The 27,105-nt window shown below is 39.9% G+C and overlaps 1 protein-coding gene across 1 annotated transcript; it reads right to left on the bottom strand.

The window, feature by feature from the left end:
* Positions 1-562: 562 nt before the first annotated feature.
* LOC134675502 (uncharacterized) lies at positions 563-16,424 on the bottom strand. Its single transcript, XM_063533766.1, has 7 exons — positions 16,269-16,424; positions 9,100-9,243; positions 7,979-8,134; positions 7,067-7,220; positions 3,747-3,832; positions 2,950-3,098; positions 563-2,333 (listed from the first exon to the last, which is right to left on the bottom strand). Exons 1-7 carry the CDS (start codon positions 16,359-16,361, stop codon positions 2,213-2,215), a joined length of 903 nt encoding a protein of 300 aa, XP_063389836.1. The 5' UTR covers positions 16,362-16,424; the 3' UTR covers positions 563-2,212.
* Between the last annotated feature and the right edge of the window lie 10,681 nt (positions 16,425-27,105).

Genomic DNA, 27,105 nt, shown 5'->3' with positions numbered 1-27,105 from the left:
GTAATAATATGTTACTCTTCGAAGGCCGCAAAAATATGTGACACGCTCTTATGACTCTACAAATAAGATCGTGTCAGATATTTTTGCGGTCTTTCTCGTGTAACATATTATTGCAGGTGACTGTACCTATGGAGTCTCTATTGTTTTCCATAAAGTTTTAAGTCATAATCATAAGGTATTGTTTGTCCGCATTCCCGTTAGTTATAATTTGGTTTTCCTCAGAAACGCGTAACTTTTCAGAATTGAATTATATATCAAAGTTATCAAACGTAACCTATCTATAGGGTAACCTTACGAAAATCCTGGAAAGTTAACGGTTTCAGAATTATGACAAATGATAATCTGACAATCATTACATTATGACTTTCAATTTTGTCAAACAAAGGGATCCGGTCCCTGCCTTATATTTTTCCGGTAACTAGATTGTCAGGAGCAATTTTTGAGAATTTTTTTAATTATTCTACAAAGAATGTCTTCGAGTTCACGCATACAGTTTACTAAGTAGTAAGTACTGCTGCTTATAAGGGAGATCTTACCAAAAGGGAAATAAATAAAATGCAATTTTGTTATAACATTTATTAACAAAATAATATAGCTAAGTATTAAGTAACGTCAATGGCACATTAGTAAGTATTAAGTCTATAGTTTAGCCGTAAATGCAGTTTGGTATGACCTGTCCAAAGCTTTAGTGAATGAAGCTGATAATATAAAATGTTACTTAATTATAACAGTGAATATAGGCCTCGCATTATTAGCATGAGGATTTACAATGACGCTGACATTTTCATGCCTATACTAGTCACCTTGTTGTGTTCCTTGCCTTTTCTTACTTTAGGGTATCTACAAGAGTTTTTGTGAGGCCTAACCGATATTTCATTCATTCATTATTTATTCATAAAACATAATATTTTACATGTCAAATAAGGTAGGTACATAGACAATTTGTACATTAGGTCTTAGGTAGATAAGTATTTAACTATCAGGTAAGCAAGTACTTAAGATTACTAATTTATTTATGCATGTGTTGCATTATTTTGTGAGTAAGTTTGAAAACACAGTTCATAACTTAGATATTATGATAGTAAAACCATAGAGAAAGTAAAGAATGAGTGTAAACTCCATACACCAGTGTTTTTATTAAAACGCGAGTTATTTCGTAGTTGACATACTGCTACTTGACAATAGATACTCTATGGTAAAACAAAATTAAGGTATAAGTACAAATAGATGCCTGCGACTTTTTAATAGCAAATACACCAGTCTTCTATTCTTGATAGTGTTTTGTTATTTTTGAGTTCGATAAGAACGTAGTTTAATTAGTTGTCTGTGTATAGTGTGTAGTGTAGGTATTGTATTGTATTTACAATTAGTGCAGTTACGTTTTAGTTGTTACTTTCGTGTGTGCTGTCCCAGATCTTCATAAGCTGTAATAATAAATTCTTTAGTAAGTAAAATACTAATGAAGTAACAGATGATGATATTCATGACAAGATGCGTGATGGTTCCTAAAGGAAGCATAATTGCGTAAGTTATGTAAATGTTCAGAGATCTTGAGATAATTGATTAATGTTTTGGTTATTCAGAATGATGTCTTGATGAAAAATGTCCCGATGAATATGATGACGTCTTGATGTCCCAGTTGATGATGTCCCGATGAAAGATGTTCCGATTAAGTCTTGATGAAAAGCGGGGCAAGGCGCCACCGATAGAAGCATTTAAACTGGCCTGATTCAAAAGTTACTCGAGAACTTAGCACGTAGACATGTCTATGAAAATCCGAGATCTGAGGCCTTACGACGATAATTGAATATCTACCTCTCTATTTATTGCAAGCAAGTGATGGAGAGGCAAATAGACAAACGAATCAAGTTATATGTAGATGCCCATGATCTGAACCGAAACATGAACAGATTCGAAAATATTGAACATTTCAGATCTATTTTGAGACCTTAGCGAACTTGGCGCCGAAGCGCCGAACTGATCTGAACCGAAACGAACAGATTCGAAAATATTGAACATTTCAGATCTATTTTGAGACCTTAGCGAACTTGGCGCCGACTGGACAGAAACAGCTTTGAACAGAGTAGCATGGCGTCGGAGGCCAAGATCCACTTCGGGTCATTGCGTCACAGCAGTAAAAGTATTTTGAAATTGGAAAATCTCAGATCAATTTAGCTTTCGTCGGTATGTTTTGCCCCTGTTGATTTTCCGGTTACTTATTGGACCTGGGTTTTACGAGACGGGAGGCCGGGGGGTTGAACTTGGTGAATCCGGCCTGGTCAAAGACGGGGAGGAGATCGCGGACGCGAGCTGAGACCGTTCCTCCTGTTACCCTGGAATTTATAAAAAAAAATATTTCAGACAATTGACAGTCAGTTTATATAACTGAGTGTGAAATTGGGAGCTCAAGTAGAATCATCATATTTATATAAAATTGAATGTTTTGGTGCGCAATATCAGCTAAGCGGCTTTACGCCGGTCATAGGTTTTGACGACCGGTCTGGCCTAGTGGGTAGTGACCCTGCCTATGAAGCCGATGGTCCCGGGTTCGAATCATAGTAAGGGCATTTATTTGTATGATGATACAGATATTTGTTCCTGAGTCATGGTTGTTTTCTATGTATTTAAGTATTTATTAATATATTATATATATCGTTGTCTCAGTACCCACAACACAAGCCTTCTTGAGCTTACTGTGGGGCTTAGTCAATATGTGTAAAAATGTCCTATAATATTTATTTATTTATTTATAGGTAAATATATCACGAATAAAAAGATATAAATAGATTTATAAGGAAAAGCCCTTACCGCTAGTAGCTAGCGATTAGGGCGACCGACTTCCAATCTGGAGGTCGCAGGTTCAAACTCAAATGGTGCATTTTAGACAATTCTCGTGATTTTTGCCGGGAAACGCTATTGAAGAAGAATATTATAAATAAGTCACCTCACCTGCTAGGTTTGATGAGCTTAGCGGCCTGCGCGGGAGTGGCCAGCTCTGTGGGGAAGTAGGTGGCGCCGTAGAAGTCCAGGCCGTTCTGCAGCAGGATGTTGGCCTCTTCAATATTGGCCAGCGTCACGCGGAGCACGCTTGTTGCCTCCTGGAATAAGAAATAAAAGATGAGTATATACTTATATGTGGCATTATCTATGAAAGAGGATCTTATTGAAGATGGCGCTTACGCCATTATAAACGATGGTCCGATATAAATACAATGCCGCGCGACACTGTGCGGCGTAAGTGCCATCGACAATAAGGTCCCTTCTCATAGATAATACTCCAAATTACATACATAACTTAATAACACGTATTTTACAAATATTTTCATAAAATCAGAGCATTTAAAAAACGGTTCCTGACGACCAGCGTCCTAAACGTAGTACAAGCCTTAATTAAATTTTGACGCTTTGTCAACTCGAAATAGTTAAATTTATGCATTTAAATAATTTAACCTCCTGACGGCTTCAAAATTTGCAGTTAGGAGGTTAAGTAAATGAGCCTGAAGTAGAATTTCAGTCGAAACACAACCTTTTTTAAAGTTCCCCTCTATGGTATAGAGTTAGACCAAGAAAAGTCCGCAGTGATTTTCATAGCCCAGTGCAAGTGTTATTTTAAACGTCAAACTTCTATCAAATATTGTCGTATAAATAACATTTACGCTGCGTGGGCTATCAAAATCGCTGCAGACTTTTCTAGGTCTGACTCTAAACGGTTTTTAATGTAACTGTCAAATGTCACCCAGACGTACCTTGGGCACCATGCTGCTGACCAGCTCGCCGTCGATGGTGGTGAGCGCCCGCGACGGTTTGTCATGCGGCTTTGGAGTGGACGTGCCTGTGGGAAATTAATAGCAAAGCTTTATTTTTAGACAACATGTCATAACAATGCGTTAAACTTCTCTTAATGCGGTTGGCCGGTGGAAGTTTTTAGCAGATGGCGCCACCATAGCTTGCCCCGTCAATCCCTAGAATTATGTCAATTTTTTGTTTTTTTAATACCCTGGATGCCAGTCCTTTAAGCCAAATCTCATAGAAAAAGGGGCAAGCTATGATGGCGCCATCTATGCAAACCTTTGACAGTTGCCAACCCCATGGGGTATTTGACAGTATTTAAAATAATAGTTATTTACGATACAAGTGCGGAAAAGAGGAAATTCGAAACGAGCGGCGATAAATTACACACGTCGACGCTTATCATGAATAGTGACACAAAACAAAATGAAATGCCATTCGACTTTAAATCTTACCAGTAAAAGATAGAATATTTAATTCAATAGCATTTCGTTTTTAGTTGTACCACTGTTCATGATAAGCAACGACGTGTACACACGAGTAGCGATAAGCGATAATAGACACACGTTGCAAATTACTATTCGCACGTGTATCGTACAACGTTTTACAGTACACATGGCCCTTTAAACTTTTGACATACGCACAAAAAGGGCTATTTCACGCACTAGTGCGGGAAAATAGGACCATATGTACTGCAAAATATGTTTACAATTCTGCATCTTATTCCTTTGTAATACGGCGAGAAATATAAACATAATATCTTTGACGTCGACTGTTGGTATAGGTATAATGTCTTCATGAGACATTCTTTGGCCGTTGGCGGTTTGCCAAGTTATCATCAAACTCATCTATCTGTCAAAATGTGCCTATTCAGATTTTGATGACGATGCCGAAACACGACACTTGAAGACGATGCGGGAATGATTTGAATTCTTCGCGAAATATTCGTGGTGTATCACGATGTTCACAATTTGGTTTAAAATAATACTCAGAATATTAGGTAGTGTGTTTAATTACGTTTTGTCAAAATGGTGCAACTTCAACTCTAAGAAATAACAAAGGAGAAGAAAGACAGCGAACAACCTTTTCATCCGGGATGTCATACATGTGGATAGTGGCCAAATAACCACGTGGGAAACCGCGTGACGGTACCGTACAGTTTGCCAACAGGGAGAGATGGCGGGAGATCGTGCGAAGAGATGTATCCGCCTCTACCATAGAATAAATAATAGTCCTAGGCACAGAAGATTCAGTCTCTAACAAAACGCGTCTGTTACGATTAGGACAGATATGACCGCTGGTTGGCGACAGCACCACGCGCAGCTTATGGCTAGCCACCAAAATTGGTGTGGGACGGATGTATTTGCAGCTACCTGTTGCAAAGCGACGAAATCGCGGAGTGAGCCACGCCTGCCTCTACTGATGCGGACGCCTCGACGTAACCACGACCGCTCTGTCAAGAATGATATGACAGAGAAGAAGAGAGAGGCGGCAGAGGATCTGATGGTTTACCGTTTAGTGAAATACTTTCTCGTGGAGACCCTGAGAAGTGTAGCCGCAGCACTTTCACGACTGACGTGAACTTATACAGAGCGTGGCGGACATCTTCCTCAGGCACCTCGTCTGGGATATCTTTAGATCATGAATGTCTGCGGGTAGGGGATCTGATGGTAGACTGCTTAGTGTTACCTTCTCGTGGCGACCCTGAGAAGTGTACCCGTAGCACTTCCACGGTGTGAACTTGTACAGCGCGTGGCGGACAGCCTTCTACGGCACCTCGTCTGGGATGTCTGGGATGTCTTGGATGGCAGGGGATCTAAGGGCAGACCGTTTAGTGGGCCTACCTTCTCGTGGCGACCCTGAGAAGTGTAGCCGCAGCACTTCCACGACTGACGTAAACTTGTACAGCGCGTGGCGGACATCCTTCTACGGCACCTCGTCTGAGATGTCTTGAGATCGTGAATGCCTGCTGGCAAGGTATCTGATGGTAGACCGTTTAGTGTTACCTTCTCGTGGTGACCCTGAGAAGTGTAGCCGCAGCACTTCCACGACTGACGGGAACTTATACAGCGCGTGGCGGACGTCCTCTGGCACTTCGTCTGGGATATCTTTAGATCATGAATGTCTGCGGGCAGGGGATCTGATGGTAGACCGCTTAGTGTTACCTTCTCGTGGCGACCCTGAGAAGTGTAGCCGCAGCACTTTCGGATGTGAACTTATACAGCGCGTGGCGGACGTCCTCTGGCATCTCGTCTGGGATGTCTTTAGATCGTGAATGTCTGTGGGTGTGGGATCTGATGGTAGACCGTGTAGTGTTACCTTCTCGTGGCGACCCTGAGAAGTGTAGCCGCAGCACTTCCACGACTGACGTAAACTTGTACAGCGCGTGGCGGACATCCTTCTACGGCACCTCGTCTGAGATGTCTTGAGATCGTGAATGCCTGCTGGCAAGGTATCTGATGGTAGACCGTTTAGTGTTACCTTCTCGTGGTGACCCTGAGAAGTGTAGCCGCAGCACTTCCACGACTGACGTGAACTTATACAGCGCGTGGCGGACATCTTCCTCTGGCACCTCGTCTGGGATGTCTTTAGATCGTGAATGTCTGCGGGTGTGGGATCTGATGGTAGACCGTTCAGTGTTACCTTCTCGTGGCGACCCTGAGAAGTGTACCCGTAGCACTTCCACGGTGTGAACTTGTACAGCGCATGGCGGACATCCTTCTACAGCACCTCGTCTGGGATGTCTTTAGATCATGAATGTCTCCTGGCAGGGGATCTAAGGGCAGACCGTTTAGTGGACCTACCTTCTCGTGGCGACCCTGAGAAGTGTACCCGTAGCACTTCCACGGTGTGAACTTGTACAGCGCGTGGCGGACATCCTTTTACGGCACCTCGTCTGGGATGTCTTTAGATCATGAATGTCTACTGGCAGGGGATCTAAGGACAGACCGTTTAGTGGACCTACCTTCTCGTGGTGACCCTGAGAAGTGTAGCCGCAGCACTTTCGGATGTGAACTTATACAGCGCGTGGCGGACGTCCTCTGGCACCTCGTCTAGGATGTCTTTAGATCGTGAATGTCTGCGGGTGTGGGATCTGATAGTAGACCGTTCAGTGTTACCTTCTCGTGGCGACCCTGAGAAGTGTACCCGTAGCACTTCCACGGTGTGAACTTGTACAGCGCGTGGCGGACATCCTTCTACGGCACCTCGTCTGGGATGTCTTTAGATCGTGAATGTCTGCGGGCAAGGTAACTGATGGTAGACTGTTTAGTGTTACCTTCTCGTGGCGACCCTGAGAAGTGTAGCCGCAGCACTTCCACGACTGACGTGAACTTATACAGCGCGTGGCGGACGTCCTCCTCAGGCACCTCGTCCGGTATGTCGTACACGTAGATTGTGAACGTCTTTTGAGGGCGGCATGGGATCGCGATCTGAGAAAAACCAGCGCTTTAGGGAAAAAACCGGTCAAGTGCGAGTCGGACTCGCGTTCCAAGGGTTCCGTACATAAGTCCGACTCACGCTTGACTGCACAATTCTAATAGGTTTTCCTGTCATCTATAGGTAAAGAACTATTTTGTGTATTTTTTTCAAAATTTTAGACCCAGTAGTTTCGGAGATAAAGGGGGGGGGGGAATGGTCGGACAGACAGACAGACGCACGAGTGATCCTATAAGGGTTCCGTTTTTCTCTTTTGAGGTACGGAAGCCTAAAAACACATGTCTTACATAGATCGACCTACCCATTAAAATAAGGAAATCTTGAACAATACTAAATTATACTAATACTAATATACGATGGAAAAGGTGCACGACGCGTTCCCAGTATTTACATGTCATCTTGAAACTTAAGTCATTGTCAATAGAGGTAACAGCAGGGTGTCATCTATTGGGCATTAGCATATCGGGCACTGGTACCACCACCTTATAAGCAACATTTTAATTAGAAGGGCGAAGAGAACCCTGTCGAAACTTAGGCACATATTCTTAAACTTATGAATAGACCAATAAAGGAAGGAAAAGTATTTACTGAAGAAGTTTTAGGTGTTTTATTTATTTTGAATGAAAAATTATCCAACTATTTCAAGAACGCGTTAGTAATGGTTACTGATGTTAAATAGAAGAAAACTAATTCGAAGCTAAACTTATTCAAACTTAATTCTTGTGCTCAAAATAGCCAAGAGCCAATTTACCTTCCTATAAAACCTGGACCCAGTGACCTTATGGAATCCCTTCTTGAACACCATCTGGTAATCATCCACGTGAGAGAACTTGAATAGAATCCCCGTCGCAGTCTTCGTAAGTGAGAAGCAGCCCTTGAACTCCATTTTCTCACAGATGGTGGACGCCTTAAGTAAAGATAAAGTTTATTCTTCAAGTAGGCATATTACTGCGCTTATGAACGTCAAATAAAGCTACACCGGCTCTAACTCTACCTGACCCGAGAAGATATAAATCCCTCCTAAATGGTAGGAATATTCGATGGGACCGTCATGAATCTCGGCGGGACACATCTTTTCAAAACAGTACATCATATAACAATTAAAAATACAATTCTAATATGGAATTTAAAAAAAGTCATATTAACAAACTTTCTTTATAGAAATTGGATGCACTAGATTGTTAAAGTCAGACCGTAAAAAGTCTGCAGCGATTTTGATAGCCCACGCAGTGCAAGTGTCATTTTAAACGTCAAACTTTTATCAAATTATGACGTATATATAACACTTACGCTGCGTGGGCTATCAAATCCGCTGCAGACTTTTATTGGTGCGACTATAATGCAAGAGTCTGTAAGCCCGGTAATTTTTTTTGGAAGCTTGTTATAAAAGTTTATAGGACCATCTCCCAAACTCGTGGACTTTATGCCTTTTGTAATAAGGTCCACCGATAGACAGTTAAGAGTGTTGCTGTGAATGCAATTTCCCAAGAAGGACTTTCTTGTTTTAGCCAGTCTGTAATAAGTTTTTGGCAATAATTTCATTTTTGGTACAAGCTTTTATCGCTGACTGTACTTTCCTTTCCACAGGCAACTAATGCTCATCGAGACAATTCTAAAAACCCCAAACACAATTAGGTTTCGTTGTTTTATCACAGAGTTCCAATGGCCACCTCCGGTCTCCATCATCAGATCAGCTCGATGACACCATAATATTGCATTGTCACCCGACTTACGTATTGCAAAATTTCGGCTCAATCGGAAACCGGGAAGTGGATCAAATTTAACTTGCAAGATTTGATTACACACAGACAGACAGACAGACAACGGTCAGGTGAAACTAAATAAAAGCTTGTATACAATGTTAGTTTTTACCTTCTCCATGCTGAGGCCGTGGGAGGGAGTGAGAAGGAACGCGCCCTTGGTGAGGAAGTTCTCGGAGTCCGATATGTCGGACTCGCTCTCTCCGCCCTTCATTAAAGTGTGGATTTGCTCCTTCCACATGAACGAGTCTGACATCTGGGGGAAAGGGGAAATATTTGGTTAAGACCAAATTCACAAATAATAAGTAAATACACTAAATACATCATAATCCCCCCGGACCCGGACCCGGGACCCGTAAAATGGACCCGGCCCGTGTAATGGACCCGGTATGTCCTTAAACTACATCCAGGACCCGGGTATGTCCTTAAACCACGTCCAAGACCACCGGTGGACGGGCAGCAGCGTCCCTCAAATTCGGTGTACTCGACTGCGATCGCCAACCCGCCTGCCAAGCGTGGCGATTATGGCATTCACCCCCCAAAAAAGGGGGAGGCTTGTGTTCAGCAGTGGATGTCTTATGGCTGAGATAATGATGATGATGACTTCATAATCACTTACAATTTATCGTCAGGTCACGAGTGCTTAGAGGCAACCCTGACCAGGCGTGGCTCACTCCGCGATTTCGTCGCTTTGCAACATGTAGTTACAAGTACATCCGTCCCACACCAATTTTGGTGGCTAGCCATAAGCCTCGCGTGGCGCTGTCGCCACCTAGCGGCCATATCTGTTCAGGGGGCCGATTTTTGAATTTCGATCGTTCGATTTCGTCACTCGAACATCGGTGGAAAACGGCGGAATTAAAATTTTTGAAATACGAGCGATCGAAATTTGGAATCTAGTGGTATTGACCACTCGATTTCAATTCTATTTGTAGAATTTAAACGCCTACTTAGTAGTGGAGATATCATTTAACGAAATACACGAAATCGAGTGGTCGAATTTCAAAAATCGGTCCCCTGGTCGTAACAGACGCGTTTTGTAAGAGAGTGAGTCTTCTGTACCTAAATAGTACTATTATTTATTCTGTGCCCTGATGAACAAGGTTTCTTAACCCTTGAAACGCCAAGCATCGCCAGAAGGCATAGAAAATGTGTTGTCAGGGCTGCCAAAGCATCATGTTTTAACCCTCAATTGAGTATGGGTAAAATTAGGTACCTAGGTACTTACTCATAATTTATTTTGAACTTTATCTCTCTTTAGTAGAGTTCAAAACTTTTAATAAACTGACACCCGCATGCTCACTTGTATTAATGATTTTAACTTGTAGCGAAATAAAAAAAATTGGGTTTTATGTAAAAATAGTAAAACCTGATTAATAATATAATACCTACCTTAGGGCCGCTTGCACCAGTCATTAACACGGGGTTAAGGAGGACTCTCGTTAGACCAGGCCGTGCCCGGGCCGGAGCTTCCGGAGCTTCGTTTTCTATGAATTCTATGGAAAGCACCACGTGACCCATCAGCCGTCATAGAAAATGACAAGTCGGACACCTCGGCCCGGGCACGGCCCGGTCTAGCGTGAGTCAACCTTTAACCGGTTAAACCTAGATCGAGTTACCATGGTTACCAGTACAATTTGACACTGGGTTAACGGTTTGCGGTGCAATTGGGGCTTAGTCATATTAAACAGTAATAAAAATCTATCAATTCTATCACCATGATCTATAACGTAAATCTCCAGCGTTCATTCAAAGGATCGATAAACAAATCAATGAGCAATGATCTGAATGTGGAATACAATGGCGGGCGCAGCGCCGCGCGTGGCTGCGTGTGCGCACGTCACAGTGTATGTAGTGAACAGTAGGGTGATTTCATTCAAATGCTGATCCTTTTATTTTATCTCATGTATGTATTTGTGGGCTCTTGTAGGTATGTACATTTCAATCGTTTGTCGTGCCCTAGCAAGAGCTTGATATCATTACTACATTCTTTCATAAAAAAAAATGATTCGTAATACAATTCGAACTTTTAAATGAATTATAAACTGAAATAGATGTAACACAATAAAAAAACCGGGGAAGTGCGAGTCGGACTCGCGCACGAAGGGTTCCGTACCATAATGCAAAAAAGGGAAAAAAAAACGGTCACCCTTCCGAGTACTGACCACGCCCGACGTTACTTAACTTCGGTCAAAAATCATGTTTGTTGTATGGGAGCCCCACTTAAATCTTTATTTATTCTGTTTTTAGTACTTGTTGTTATAGCGGCAACAGAAATACATCATCTGAGAAAATTTCAGCTATCACGATTCGTGAGATACAGCCTGGTGACAGACGGACGGACGGACGGACAGCAGAGTCTTAGTAATAGGGTCCCGTTTTACCCTTTGGGTACGGAACCCTAAAAAGGCCCCTTTTGCCCTCCGGTGGCCAAGAGGCTGGAATGGAACCGTTACTGTTGCACAAACATTTATTTCAGTGTAGCTTAGCCTGACTTGCTTATTATACTGTTATAAATAATTGTATCATGAACGTACTTATTGTCAACCACGCATCTCGACTTAGTTGATCGCTTCCGGATATTGCGTGCGTAATTATGTCAATATTAATACACACTATTATAAATAACAAAATAGAAGGAAAGATTGCAGGCAAGAGAGGAAGAGGAAGGCCGAGGATAAGCTACATAACACAATTAAAAGAAAAGGTAGCTGTAATGTCGTATAAGCAAATCAAGGAGGCGGCCCTGGATAGAGTCAAATGGAGAAAGCTACACCGATAAGAGTCTAATAAGTCTTCAATTTACGACGATTATATGTTATTTAATAATATTATTGGCTCAAGCGATAACATATTCATGATAAAAATGTTTAAATATATTTTTATATTTTTTTTTAATTTGAGGGACACACACATACACACACTTATTTTCGCTACGGAACCCTAAAAAAACGTGTTGCACTCCGGGAGTGCCGGCAGAAGTGAAAAGTCAATGACATTGCAACAGTTTTTCGATCAGGTCACGTGTCCGTCTTACGTCTTACGAATCTTACGGTCACGTGACCTGTCGCAAGTTTAACATTTTTTTCTCCATCACAAAAGTGCACAGCGCGGCGCCGCCACAGAATAAATAATAGTACTAACTAGGTACAGAAGACTAACTCTCTAACAAAACGCGTCTGTTACGATTAGCACAGATATGGCCGCTAGGTGGCGACAGCGCCACGCGCGGCTTGTGGCAAACCCCAAATTTGGGATAGGAACGGATGTACTTTTAGCTACCTGTAGCAAAGCGACGAAATCGCGGAGTGAGCCACGCCTGGTGCCGCTAAAGTTTTCACTTCAAAAACAAGTTGTAAAACATTAATTGCCGATGTTACCAATAAAAACTGTAACGCTAATCAATAAACGGCTTAATCCTCCCACAATTTACAATCCAACACAATAATTGGGATCGTAGGTGGACAACCTAATGGCCATCGTTATTGCTATCAATTGCCATCTGGCAAACTTATTAGCCGAATAAAGCTATATTACACTAGCGATTATTAGCGCGCGTTTGGTAACAAAAGAAAAATACATACATAAATAGTTTTATTTATCGAATAAAGTAGGTACGAAATAGGTAGGTAGTAGGTATCGAGGAAAGTAGGTAGGTAATAATTCTCGTTCCTAACTCTTCTCTTTCTCTCTCACTTTGCTTAAGTCTAGTCAATGCAAAAAGTAGCTAAAGTTAGTTTTTTTAGCATTAGAACAAAGGTAAACAATCTTGACGTGTCTTTTTATTGAAAATTATCGAAAAACGCTTTTAAAAATTAGTTATATTACTTATGAAAACAAAATAATGTAAATAGTCGTATTTGATCTATAATCGTTGCATATTTACTGTGACTTATTTTTAAAATGTATTTTTTTCAATAAAATCGCTTCTTTCTAATGCTAAAAAAACGTACTAAAAGCTTCGACGGTCTTAAGTCACTAGGTGTTATAAAGATTAGTCAAAACAGCTTCACGGCTCGATTCGGGATATGACTTAGAGATTAACTAGATACGATATAGTAAAGATATGTGACGTTCCACGGCAAAAGGTACCTTATGGCGGATGGCGCCGCGATTCGGGAAATGAATTAGAGATTCACTTGATATGAAATAGTAAAGATATGTGACGTTCCACGGCAAAGGGTACCTTATGGCGCCTACGTCGCAGCGCCGCAATAATATTGGAGAGGCGTTAATAATAGCGTAAGCGCCAACCGCAAGAAGGTACCTTTACCCGTGGGACGTCACATATCTTTACTATTTCATATCTAGTGCATCTCTAATTAATTTTCCGAATCGCGCCGTTAGTATAGTCACGTCCTTACCTACGTCGCGACTAAATTCGGCCTTTTCGTAGTAATTTTCCACAGTGCCATAAATGGTTGTGTATAAATTGATTAAATTGGACAATAAGCTACTGTAGCAAGGACAAGATAGTTTTTGGTTAAAAGTTTATTTTGTCTCTGAATTTTTGGCGTTATGGTCGATTGCAAATTGTTTGTGTGGGTGGGGCTCGAACACAATAATAATCAATTTGCGGTTAAGAGCCAACAGGAGTGGTCATTTCTCCATACAAACGTACTTCTCGTTTTCCTCCGTGGTTTTTGAAGCTAGAGCAATGGTTTTTTCAACACAGATTAATATTGTCAATATCTGTGTCGGACCGTTTTGCTTTTTTTGATATTTTTGTTTTTTAAGGCGCTAGAGCCCTTCAAAAATGGCCAAAATGGCCTAATTGACTATGCCGCAATGTGAGGCGTGGCATTCAAAATTGATATCAATTAGCCAAAAAAGCAAAACGGTCCGACACTGATAATTTCATAATCATTTATATTTCCAAATTTGGTTACGATTGGTTAAGTTTTGGAAGAGGAAACAGAGGAGTACGAAACCTCGATTTTTGAGATTTTTACGCAGGATTTTTCGCCTTGTCCTTATCGCACTACTTTTAGGTACCGCTTCCGTTAGCGAGACGGGTACCTATATTTACCTAAAATATTTAAAACTCAGCTCCTGTTTCGTCTTAAATTAGGCACTACAAATGTAGTGCATAATTGCTGTCCACTGTATTTTCTCGGAAACGTTCGTATTTGTCATCCTACTTCAGTCAACCTCAGTACTTTTTGTACCGAGACTGACTGAAATACCAAGACAAATTCGTACGTTTCCGTGAAAATACCATGGAAAATAATTATGCACTACTTACATCTGTACCTATATCTATTGCTAACGACTGTCATAATGTTAAGCTTAGAATAAATTTAAACACGATCAAATAATGTAGGTTATAGTCAGTTCGTTCAGTGACAGATCCAGGCGGTTTTGTATTTGGTTGGTTAACCAACTACCCGAAAATGTACAAAGTATTTGTTTCATTATCATCATCATCTCAGCCTATATACGTCCCACTGCTGGGCACAGGCCTCCTCTCGAGCGCGAGAGGGCTTGTAAGTATTTGTTTACTTTTATTTAAATAGTTGTCTTGTTCTTATCTAATTGCCCAAAAACATATCACAAATCCTTCAAAACTTACAAAAATCCCCAAAACCTCAGAACATCAATTAAACCCAAAAATAATAAGTCCAACCAGCCAACGATATCCTCAAGACTTATCATAAACCCCCATCCCCCAAATTACTTATCAAAAAACCGGGCAAGTGCGAGTCGGACTCGCGCACGAAGGGTTCCGTACCATAATGCAAAAAAAAAAACAAAAAAAGCAAAAAAAAAACGGTCACCCATCCAAGTACTGACCACTCCCGACGTTGCTTAACTTTGGTCAAAAATCACGCTTGTTGTATGGGAGCCCCATTTAAATCTTTATTTTATTCTGTTTTTAGTATTTGTTGTTATAGCGGCAACAGAAATACATCATCTGTGAAAATTTCAACTGTCTAGCTATCACGGTTCGTGAGATACAGCCTGGTGACAGACGGACGGACGGACGGACAGCGAAGTCTTAGTAATAGGGTCCCGTTTTACCCTTTGGGTACGGAACCCTAAAAACCACAAAAAAGTGTGTGTGTGTGTGTGTCAGCTCCGACGCATGACTGGAGTTACGAACGATTATAAAATATATTATAAATTTAATTTTAATTTTAATATGTAATTTTAGTTTATATTTGTTATTTTAAGTACGTACTAACAATACTATTATGGACCTTGTTGTCTGAAAATAAACGCATTTTTTTTTTATAGAAATTAAGATCAAAACTCCGCACATTGACAGTTGTTATTTGTTGACATTGAATAAATAACCTCTAGCCACCCAGAGACCTATAAAAAGGTCTTCTGTTCCATTCTAATTTGAACTTTGTGTTGACACAATAAAATTTCATTTTGCTTGGCAAGGTTTGACGTATGGGCGGCTAGAGGATAAAGCCTTTGCTATGGGATGCGCAAGTTGCGCAGGAAACATGTAACATAGGTAACGTTTGATATTACTCCCAATACTAAATTTTCATAGGTTCATAGTAGGTCATAGGCTTAAGTCTCCTCTTCACGTTGGGCCAACGCCAACGCCAACGAGGGACGCAGCCATGCGGTAGGACGAGATAGCAATATCACTTGCTCCCTCTAACGCATAAATGCGTCCCTCGTTGGCGTTGGTGTTGGCCCAACGTGAAGAGGAGCCTTTATATGTACCTACCGTCGCCTTCAGTCGCAAACCTCGTAACTCCATTTCAAGGAAATTAGTAATTACTACCTTAGCCCTGAGGAGTTCCGAGGTTTGCGACTTAGCCGACGCTATATGAAAATCGATAAGAGCCAACAGGAGTGGTCATTTCTCCATACAAACGTACTCGACTGTTTCCTCGGTGGGGTTTTGATGCTAGAGCAATATTTTTTTCAACACAGATTAATATTGTCAATATCTGTGTCGGACCGTTTTGCTCTTTTTGATATTTTTGTATTATAATGCGCTAGAGCCCTTCAAAAATGGCCAAAATTGCCTCATTGACTATGCCGCAATGAGAGGCGTAGCGGTCCGACACAGATAGTTTCATAATCATTTAGATTTCCAAATTTGGTTACGATTGGTTAAGTTTTGGAGGAGGAAACAGTCGAGTACGAAACCTCGATTTTTGATATTTTTACGCAGGATTTTTCGCCTTGTCCTTATCGCTCTAGTCTTAGGAGCCACTTCCGTTAGCGAGACGGGTATATTTACCTAAAATATTTATAACGTAGCTCCTGTTTCGTCTTAAGGAGTAAATTCCAAAAACTTATCAAAAACCGTACCTGCCCCCGCCTGACCTCCTTCTTCTTCCCGTTCTTGTCTTCCTGCGTCTCTGGCCTGTGGTCGGTGTCTGACACGCCTTCCGCTAAGGACATGGTCTTGCGACTGCGGGGCACGATGTGAGGCTCCGGGTTTTGGTGAGGGACTGATGCTTGCTCAGCCGTGGCCGCCGCTCCTTGGGCACGGACGAGGGGTGCCGTGGAGACGTATTGTGTTAAAGTTTTTGGTACTTACCAATTGGGTGTCGTGCGCTATTGGATGGCTTTATCCATCTTTATCCACGTGATAAAATAACTGTCGATTTTTAACACCGTGGGATAGAAAGTTTCATCAAGCTGTTACGTAGACAAGAACGGCCATCATATCCGTACAGGGGGCCAAAAAGAAAAAATGTATCGGGACGACAGATGCAAGGAAAAGTCACGTGACTATTTCTCCACTACCATTATATTATGTTACTCCTGTGTTACAAGTCAAACATTATGTTATGTTACTCCTGTGTTACAAGTCAACCATTATGTTATTTTACTCCTGTGTTACAAGTCAACCATTATGTTATGTTACTCCTGTGTTACAAGTCAACCATTATGTTATGTTACTCCTGTGTTACAAGTCAAATAATGAATATTTAGAACTGGCGTCGAAACACTTACACACACAGGTAACTTACTTTTAAACTACAATGGGTACTTTCCTTTACTTTTTAAAATAAATTATTTCATACCATGCACGAAATAAAGCATCAGACAGTTATTAGAAAAATATATATACTTAGCAGTTATTTTTAAACACAATTTCTATTTAATAAATCGGATAGAAAAATGGATAGAAATATAAGAAGTAGGCGAGTTGACCGTGACAGTCTCAGACAAAACCTATAGGTAACTATGTTTACAGTACCTAAATATAAATGATAACTGGCCATACACACTTATAGGGTATGCATGCGTGCGCAGTTTTGCCTGTACATTCAATAGCTGCAGAATTATCTTGGTCTGACTTTATTCGACTATCAAGCTATTCACAATCCACTTACAATAAATCCAGTCTCGAAAAATTACAAAATTACGCAAATTAGAAATTACGATTACACGTTGTCACTAACCTCACTGTCGGCATTTTTATTCCGGGGTGCTCGTATGTCCTCAATATCACGCCTTGGTATTATCACGGTCACCGACATCTTCACTACTCTACACTACAAACACTAATCACAAGTCACAATAAAATTAGTCCAAACATAGACGCAAAATAAATTTGAACTATAAAAGTTTGATTTACAAAACACTAAGAAACACTCAAAATAAAGTTCCAAAATGCATACAAAAAGTGCAACTACAAGAACGAATGTGACTGACAGACTAGTGTAGACTAGTGTGTGTATCCCTTCTCTCGTAGTGCTTGTTATTATACTACAGACACTGAAATGACAATTCGATTGCCAGAATTTAGTCTGGCCAAATTTGTCTTTTTAGTACAAAATAGAGCCAGGCCAAGAAAAGTCTGCAGCGATTTTGATAGCCCACGCACTGCGAGCTTAATTTTAAAGGTCAAACTTCTATGAAATTATGATGTTTAAATAACACTTGCACTGCGTGGGCTATGAAAATCGCTGCAGACTTTTCTTGGTCTAACTCTAGGTACAAAATCAAGATGATTGGGTAAATTAGCAAATCGAACTATTATTTTACTGTCTGTGATATAAAAACAGAGCTTAGGTCACACTTGAAGTGATTAATTTTTAAACTAGAACTTTTATGTGACATACACCCTACCCCGTCCCAGCCCACAAACTGATTGCCTACTTTGCTCCGCCGAAAATAACACAATTCACAATAATTCTGAATCTTGGCAATGAAAAAGAAAGGAGTTGACAGATTAAAGATGGTTGTAAACTAATATTACGACCCTCGTTCTAGCAGGAAATGTTATGTAATGTTACAAAAATGTTTGACAAGACGACTCCACGGTTTTTTTAGTTTTTATTGCAGGAACTTTGAGACGGCCTTTTAATCAACGATCGTAGGTATAAAAATTGTAGATCAAACTAAGGATTTGTTCACATTACTTAAATGCATTTTAATTAAGATCTCTAATTGCCATCACCTTTACCAAGAACTTTAAATGCAAAGAAATTGTGAGGTATTCTACAGACGTATTATGGATGGCTTTTATCCACGTGATAAAATAAGTGTCGCTTTATATCACCACGCATTTGAAAGGGATAGACACTGTCATTGTCACATACACGACTATCACAACCGCACAGAATGCAAACGACATAGGTACTTACATATTTGACAAAGTACGATGGCCCAGTGGAAGATTTTAAAACCAGAACGAGTGCATTGCCAAAAAAAATGTAGGTTTAGATATTTTTTATGAATCATTTATTTACATACAAGATATACAGGATGTGTCTGACCATGGGGCTTTAAATTCAGGGCTCGATTCTACTCGCTAAAAACTGAGCTACTTTTATTATGGCACCAACCCTGAAATCCCGGATAAAAATTTTACTTTTTCATACATTTTGGCTGGTCAGATTGTGACGTTTAGCGTCGCATGAAGTAGGTAGATTGCAAAATGAGACGAAAGAAAACTAACCAGAGTAAATTTTACGAAATATAATTTAAAAAAAATAAAAAAACTAAAGGAAACACAAGGTCGTGGATCTTTTCTGAGCTGGCAATTAACAGTGGTGAAACGAGTCCTTGATAGGGGTCACTTCCCTGCACTACGTCGCAGAACGTTGAACTTGGAGGTGGCCGTCTTCAAAAAAAGGGTTCCGGATCCAGCACGGGAACCTTCCGGAACGAAGCGGAGCATGCGAATTCAGGTTGGTAGGTTCCGACTCCAACCCCAGACTTGGTCCCTGGAATTCCGGTAAAAATGGCCATTTCAAGAAAAGTCCAATTTTGTACAAGTGACTGCGGCATCCGGATTTTAGGCCAAATTAATGCGCTAATGAGAAAGTAGGCTGGTGTAGTGAACCCCAAAGAATTAAAAGGTGATCAATGATGTGGCAGTCACAAGTAGAATCATCATTTTAAATTTAAAACAAAGAAGAAAGTGAAGTTAAATTTACTAAATGTACTTCTACAACTAAAAGCTTTATTAATGCATGTCAACTACAATTTGGCATGTAATTTTATACATTTAAATTAGAATTAAGCATAACTTTGATTATAATCTACAAGATTTTTATAAAGTGGGTAGACTCATATTTCCAGAAGGTTCGAGAAGCTTGTTATTTCCAGCGTTATTTTTATAGGAAAATTACAGTTAATAAGCAGATAGTGATAGCCAAATGTACCCAGAAAGAACTAAATGAAAATGTGATGGCAAGAAGAAAATGATTCCTTAATTTACTACTATGAAAGTTACCTTTCTCTTAAAACTACAAAATATTCAAAACACTCACCCTATTTGGGGAAATACTGGAACTTAACACATTTAATATTAGAATAAATTTTACACCATATTAAAAATTTGTCACATCATGACTGTAAAATTGTATCTTTGAATTTAGTCGATTTGACCTCTCGCTGTCAAAGCCGTGATAGCAATGTCTCGGACGCGTATGTGTCTCATTAGCTGGCCGGTGCAAATCGCTTATCGCGAGCCGGGTGACGTAGTCCTTTGTATTCGCATCTAGTTTTACCTAATAGCAAATGCAGTCGTCAATTCTGTTTGTTCGTAGATTTATTTTGTATATATTAGTTTTTAAGGTTTTTGTATATATTTTTTTAGATCATAAGTATGAAATGTGTATTATAGTAGTTTATAGTTATATTTAGGTTTAAGTTTATTTCTTATTTTATAGAATTTTAATTGGAAATAACGGTAAACCGTTACAAGATGTCGACGTTTTCTACGGAAATCCAAAATTTTTTCCTCGATTTTATTGTTAGTACCATAGTAAAAGAAGCTCAGTTTAGCGAGTAAAATCAAGCCCTTTTTTTTTTAAAGCCCTATGGTCAGACACACCATGTATATAGTGGTACTACTAAACGATATTAATAACTAGCTTAAATCTAAAACAGGCGCTTGATTTAGATTGTAAAATAATTAATGAATTGTACAGTGTGTGATAATCGCCATACGATAAATTTTGTCAAAAACTAACGAATGTTACATTTCCTATGATAAACGATAATATAATTGCAACAATCAATGCAGAATTAAATAAGACATATATATGAATCTCGAGTCGATGTCACACTCAACAGTCAATAAAATCATTGGCCAAGTGCCGAAAACTGCGATAATTTGACAAATGACAGATTTAGTCAACCGACGACCATAACGCACGCGTAAATTGCCGATTTACAAAGTAAATTATAACATTTTTTTGGCGGGGTCGTGGCATATTCACATTTCATAGCATATTTAAAACGATGAAATAGATTTTTTTAAGGTTTGATGCCTGTTTGATTTTGCGCGTGCTGGAACGTATGCGATTTATACAAGCTTTCATTTTATTTCACGTAGTCCTAGCACATGATTGTCGCGACAGTATCTCGCGGCGAGATAGACTACCCCTCTTTTTAATTATGTTAATTAAAGAGATACGAATAGTCTATGTCGTCGCGAGATACTGTCGTACCAATCATGTACCTAATAGCCCGGCTGTCCCGTTGTCTGTGTGTGGATATGTAATCAAATCTGGCAAGTTTTTGACCCACTTCCCGGTTTCCGATGAAGCTGATAATTTGCATACATAAATACATATGTAAGTCGGGTGACAATCGCGGTGATCAATCAATGAAAATCTCCCAAAAATCATTTAACGCGCCTGTGTGAAAAGACCTTTACTCCTAAACTTGGACGTTTGGGAGCAATAGGCCGTGACTTGTTACCGTCGCGCCCCGGGAAGGCCAAACCTATCTAGATACTAACCATATTAGGAATTCAGGGGAAAACTACACTAAGGCTCACTCCACTAACCCGGGGTTAACCGGTTAAACCTGGACTTACCATGGTTACCAGTACAATTTGACACTGTGTTAACGGTTTAACCGCTTAACCCCGGGTTAGTGGGATGGTGCAAGTGGGTCTAAAAGAACCGAATGCGTTGTAATAAAGGGGCCCACCGATTTCAGTCTGTCAGTCAAACCCAAAAGGTGACAGTTCCGAATAACTGACAGGCGGATTTTATCAGGCGAACTGGTAATCTGTGGGCCCCTTAATTGCTTAAAGTTGAAGTTTGAGGGCGCCAACGCAAAATTGTGGTTTTAATACTATTTTTACAAAAACAAATGCCATGAAATAGTTCAAAACCCCTTTTTTTTAAAGAGGGGAAATGCTTTACGCATACCACCCGGCGCGGGGACGGGCCGGGATGGTTATGTGGGACTCCCTGTTGTGGGCTAATGAGACCCCAGGTTTACCCACTAAAACCCCTCTGTTGCCGCCTCGCTGCTATATGGCGAGGTCCCAGGAACGCCGAAGTAAAATAATAAATAGTTCAAAACCCAACCCAACCCAACCCAACCCAACCCGACTAGTTTAAAGTTGATTCGATAGAAAAATTTCACAAAACATGTCTATAGGTAGTGTAGGTATTTCATTTTTTTTCAATTGTATATCGTTAATAACCGAGCGGCGTGACAGGTCCAACAATTGTCGACATCACTGTTACTGACGTCACAGGCCTCCATAGGCTACGGCAACAGCTTACCATCAGACGGGCGGCGTGGTTGTTTGCCACCAACATGTTAATTAAAAATAACTCCACTATATCGGCAGTTCATAAGTACTTATTTTGCGAAGCTAATGACAATTTGTCACAAGAAACGACAATTGTCACGAAATTCCGATACAGAACTCATTTGCTGTCAAGAATTACCGAAAGTTCTTTGAAATCTTGTGACAATTGTCATCATTATCATCATAAACATCGCAAGAGAAATACCCGTTTATTGCCGATATAATAAAGTTTTTTTTTAAATAATACAATGATGGTGACAAACAGGAATACAGCCCGCCCGATGGTAAGCGATACCGTAGCCCATGGATGCCTGTGACGTCGGCAAGAATGAGAGTTGTCGAATTGTCGCACCTGTCACGTTGGTGAAATAGGGGCCTGGACAAATTTCCCGTCGCAAGTTTTGCGCGGCGGGCCATATCTTTTCTTCCCTCCTAATTTCCTTGCTATACACCTCCTCTTAACAAGAGACTTTCCTCTTAACGCCTAAGAGTTAATATATCACTATTATATTTAAAACGTTATTTACAATATCATTGGTCAGTTAAGCTAGTTATTAATTTCGTTTAGTTGTACCACTGTATATATATTGTTTGTAAATAAATGATTTCATAATTGGTCAGTTATGTACCTATAGGTATAGAACTAATAGTAGTTTTAAAATTCATAAAAAAATAAGTTTTGTAACGGATTAGAGATTAGTTACCTATTATAAGAAGGTACCAACAATTAGACATAATCCGAAATTAATCATTTATTTATAACACTCATCTGATAAAGCCGACTAGCATGAAACATTGTATTAATACGGTCATACAAAATGTAAGCGCATGATTATGCAAATGAACTTTGCTATAACCCGATTTGAACAAATCCAGTATAATCCTTATTAAAGTTTAGACGTTACAAATTGTAAGGGCATAAATTAAATTGACCTTGAAATGACAATATTCTTGGTTAGAAAGGTTTGTTGTTACAAGCTTTTATTTAGTTTCACCTGACCGTTGTCTGTGTGTAATCAAATCTTGCAAGTTAAATTTGATCCACTTCCCGGTTTCGGATTGAGCTGAAATTTTGCATAATTATGTAAGTTGGGTGACAATGCAATATTATGGTGCCATCGAGCTAATCTGATGATGGAGACCAGAGATGGCCATAGGAACTCTGTGATAAAACAACGAAACCTAATTGTGTTTGGGGTTCTTAGAATTGTCTCGATGAGTATTTAGGGCTGATTTAGACGGCACGCGAACTCGCACGCGATTTTAGTTACATTGCGGACTGTGGATTACGTCCAATTCAACCGACCAATCAAAACCCGCAATGGTATGAAACTCGCATGCGAGTTCTCGCATCGTCTAAATCGGGCTTTAGTTGTCTGTCGTAAAAAAAGTACAGTCAACGATAAAAGCTTGTACCAAAAATGAAATTTTTGCCAAAGACTTTTAACGTCAAACTTCTATGAAATTATGACGTATAATTAACACTTGCACTGCGTGGGCTATCACAATCGCTGCAGTCTTGGTCTAACTCTACCTACTCACTATAGATATTCGAATTAATCTACTACTTACGTTCCTTTTTCAGATAATACTGATAAGATATTTTCATGATCACATGAAGCGAAAATTACGAGTGATAGTCAGTGGATAGATAAGAATGCAGCATGATCGAATACATAAATAGTGCGAGTTATGTGTTGAAGTATTTTGGGAATATTTAGGTATAGGAGTATATAATCTACAGAACATGGGAAAAAAGGGTAGGTTTTCGCCCTTCGTTAAACAAGTAAGTTCATTATTTGTGACGTTATCTATGAAAATGGACCTTATTGTCGATGGCGCTTATACCATTATTAACGATGCGCCAATATAAATACAATGCCGCGCGACGCTGTGCGGCGTAAGCGCCATCGACAATAAGGTCCCTTTTCATAGATAATGCCCCATTTTATCCATAAACATAGCATAACCATCTATGAAGCGTTAAAAGCCGCATTAAACAAGTATAATAAACTCTCTTCTCGTCAGTGTTTGGTTAGAACTTTCCTATCTGTGAAAATGTTATCAATGTTATCATTACGTGATAATAGCATCAAAATCGGTTTTATAATGGCATTTAAATTAAAATTGAAATTTCTTTTAGTTTTCCTCCAGATTAAAAAATACGGCTGTGTGAAATGCTTGAAAAAAGTGCTTATTTACCGCTATTTGAATTTCAGTTTATCTTGTCTCCTCTCCTTGTCGCAATTATTTAGTTGTTTAGAAATTAATTAAACAATGAAAAAGCAATGAAAAACAATGAAATAAGATAAGATAAGATTTCTTTATTGTCAAAGCTGTGTTGGTACAAAGGTCTTATAAATATTACAGAAGTCCATCAGCTTGCCCATTTCGGGCGTACAATTATAAACTAACCTAAAGTATGCAAAAAAACAAATAAACAATAACAATAACATAACATCATATCATAACTATTAATTGTCTATGTACATAAATTCCCTTCCTGAGGATTTATAGCAATTTTTCTGCCTTTGGGTATGATTTGTTGTTCCAATATTGTGATTTTCTTTGCACTTGGGACTGGTTTTGGAGGTGGAGTATGTGTGATCTCAATAACGGGATCATCATAGCTGGCAAAGCTGTCAGTTCTCTGTGGAAGAGACTGGCTCGGAGATGTGAGTGATGTGTAACAATGATCATTATGAAAGCCAATCAGACTATTCTCTCTTGTTTCTATTCTCAATGATTGCAACATTTCAGCTCCACTATCATACTTTATGATGCTATTAGGCTCATCATAATTGCGCACTGGATTGTGGTGCGCACCCGCAGGACGAAATAATTTGCGCATTCGTTACGAAAGGACACTTCCGTTTTATTCTGTGTGTTATATACTTAGCTCCTCGAATACACGAGAATCGATATCACTCCACATTCCAATGTATAGAAAGAATCATAAATACTTACTCTTATCCTATCATTATTGTAGGTGACTTTAATATGTACTCGACTACGATAAGTGTACGAAATGCCTTTGATAATGTCTTGTCTTATTGTAATCTTACACAGCAAAATACTGTATTAAATAGTCTTAATCGAATATTGGACTTAGTCCTGTCAAATGAAATGATTACCGAGCTGACTGTTACTGAGGCTACCGCGGGACTAGTATCATTTGAAAAACATCATACTCCTATTAACATAGAAATGACCTGTCCTACGATATTTAATAAACGACCTACTAATCAAATCCACAATCGACCTACTAATATCACACCGCGAGAGAGAAATTATCGTAAAGCAAATTTCATTACCCTATATCATAGGCTGGCAAATTGTAACTGGTCGGAACTATACGACATAAGTGAAATGAATGATTGCGTCGAGTGTTTCTATTCCATATTGAATGGTATATTGTCCGAATGCGTCCCATTAAAAAGCCCCCAAAAAAATAAAGCTCGTCAAAACTATCCTGAATGGTTTACACCCGATATTATACAGTTAAACAAAGTAAAAAACTCGTATCACAGACTATTTAAACAAACGGGACATCAATTATACTACGCTTTATTTACGTACTATCGAAGAATTACAAACGTCCAATCGGAATCTGCTATGCTAGCTTTTATTAACAACTTACAAATGAATATTACAACGGACCCATCCTCTTTCTGGGCATATGTTAAAAACCGCCGTGGTTCTAACCAGCCTGCTACGTTTGGCGACATGTCTCCACAAGAAGTCGTAGACTCATTTGCCAAATTTTTCAAAAGTGTTTTCCTCCAGAATCCCCCGGCACTGGACGTAACGGCAGCATGCACTTCTTCTACGGCAGAGTCACAAAATACAAATGGTCGGATCGTTAGCATTGACTATATTAGTGATGCGGATATCCGCACAGCTATAAATCGTCTGCGACCCAAGTCTACTCAGGGCCCCGATGGTATTCCTCAATTCGTAGTGAAGGACTGCCGTGAAGCATTTGTCCAACCGCTACAATATATATTTAACCTCGCATTAAAAAACAAAACCTACCCATCCGTGTGGAAAACCTCCAAAGTTCTGCCAATTTATAAATCTAGCTCCAAATCTGACGTCCGTAACTACAGACCGATCGCTATATTATCAATTTTTGGGAAAGTCTTTGAATCTGTAATTTACGCCAAAATATATAAACAGCTCAATGGCTGGTTCTGCGAAGAACAGCACGGATTTTTACCGAGGCGCTCAACAGCATCTAACTTAATAAACGTCGTCTCGTTAATATCTAATAATCTGGACCAGCGACGACAAGTAGATATTGCCTATTTTGATTTCCAAAAGGCATTTGATAAAGTCGATAATGATGTGCTGCTCAAGAAGCTGTCAATCGCGGGATTCAGCACCCACTTACTAGAATTCCTGGCCAACTACCTATCGGAAAGAAATCAATTCGTTCAGTACGACGGCGCGCGTTCCTCTCCGTTCTTGGTCACGTCAGGTATTGGGCAAGGAAGTAGCCTCGGACCCCTCCTATTTCTTATCCTCGTAAACGACTTACCATCAGTACTCAGTCATTCAACGTGCCTCCTATTTGCCGATGACCTGAAACTGGCACTACCAATTAACGGTATTGAAGATTCTACTCTACTGCAATTTGATATCGATAATGTTTCTGCCTGGGCTTGTAATAATAGTCTGACTCTGAACATTGAAAAATGCTCAGTTATTACATATACGCGTAATCGACATCCCGTAAATCACCCCTATACATTAGAAGATAAACCCCTGAAACGCGTCACTGAAATCAAGGACCTTGGTACGTGGTTTGACACACAGCTCACGTTCAACCAGCACATTACTAAGACCTGTAACGATGCCCGAAGATGCTTAGGGTTTGTCATACGCCAAGCCAAGTTGTTCACCAACAGACAGGCACTAACCGTCCTATACAACTCGTTCGTCCGGTCCAAGCTAGAAACAAATGCGATAATTTGGAATCCCCACGAAAAACATTACACGCTTCTAGTGGAAAGAGTCCAAAAATCCTTCGTTAGGTTCCTATATAAGAAATTATACGGGTATTATCCTCTATTGTATCCAACACTATTCGTGTTGGGTATGGTAGACTACACATCCCTCGAAACC

Source organism: Cydia fagiglandana, chromosome 22 (genome assembly GCF_963556715.1).
Source record: "Cydia fagiglandana chromosome 22, ilCydFagi1.1, whole genome shotgun sequence".
In the NCBI taxonomy this organism is placed as follows: Eukaryota; Metazoa; Arthropoda; class Insecta; order Lepidoptera; family Tortricidae; genus Cydia; species Cydia fagiglandana.
Note: the sequence above shows the minus strand (reverse complement) of the source record. Positions and strands in the feature narration are given on the sequence as shown.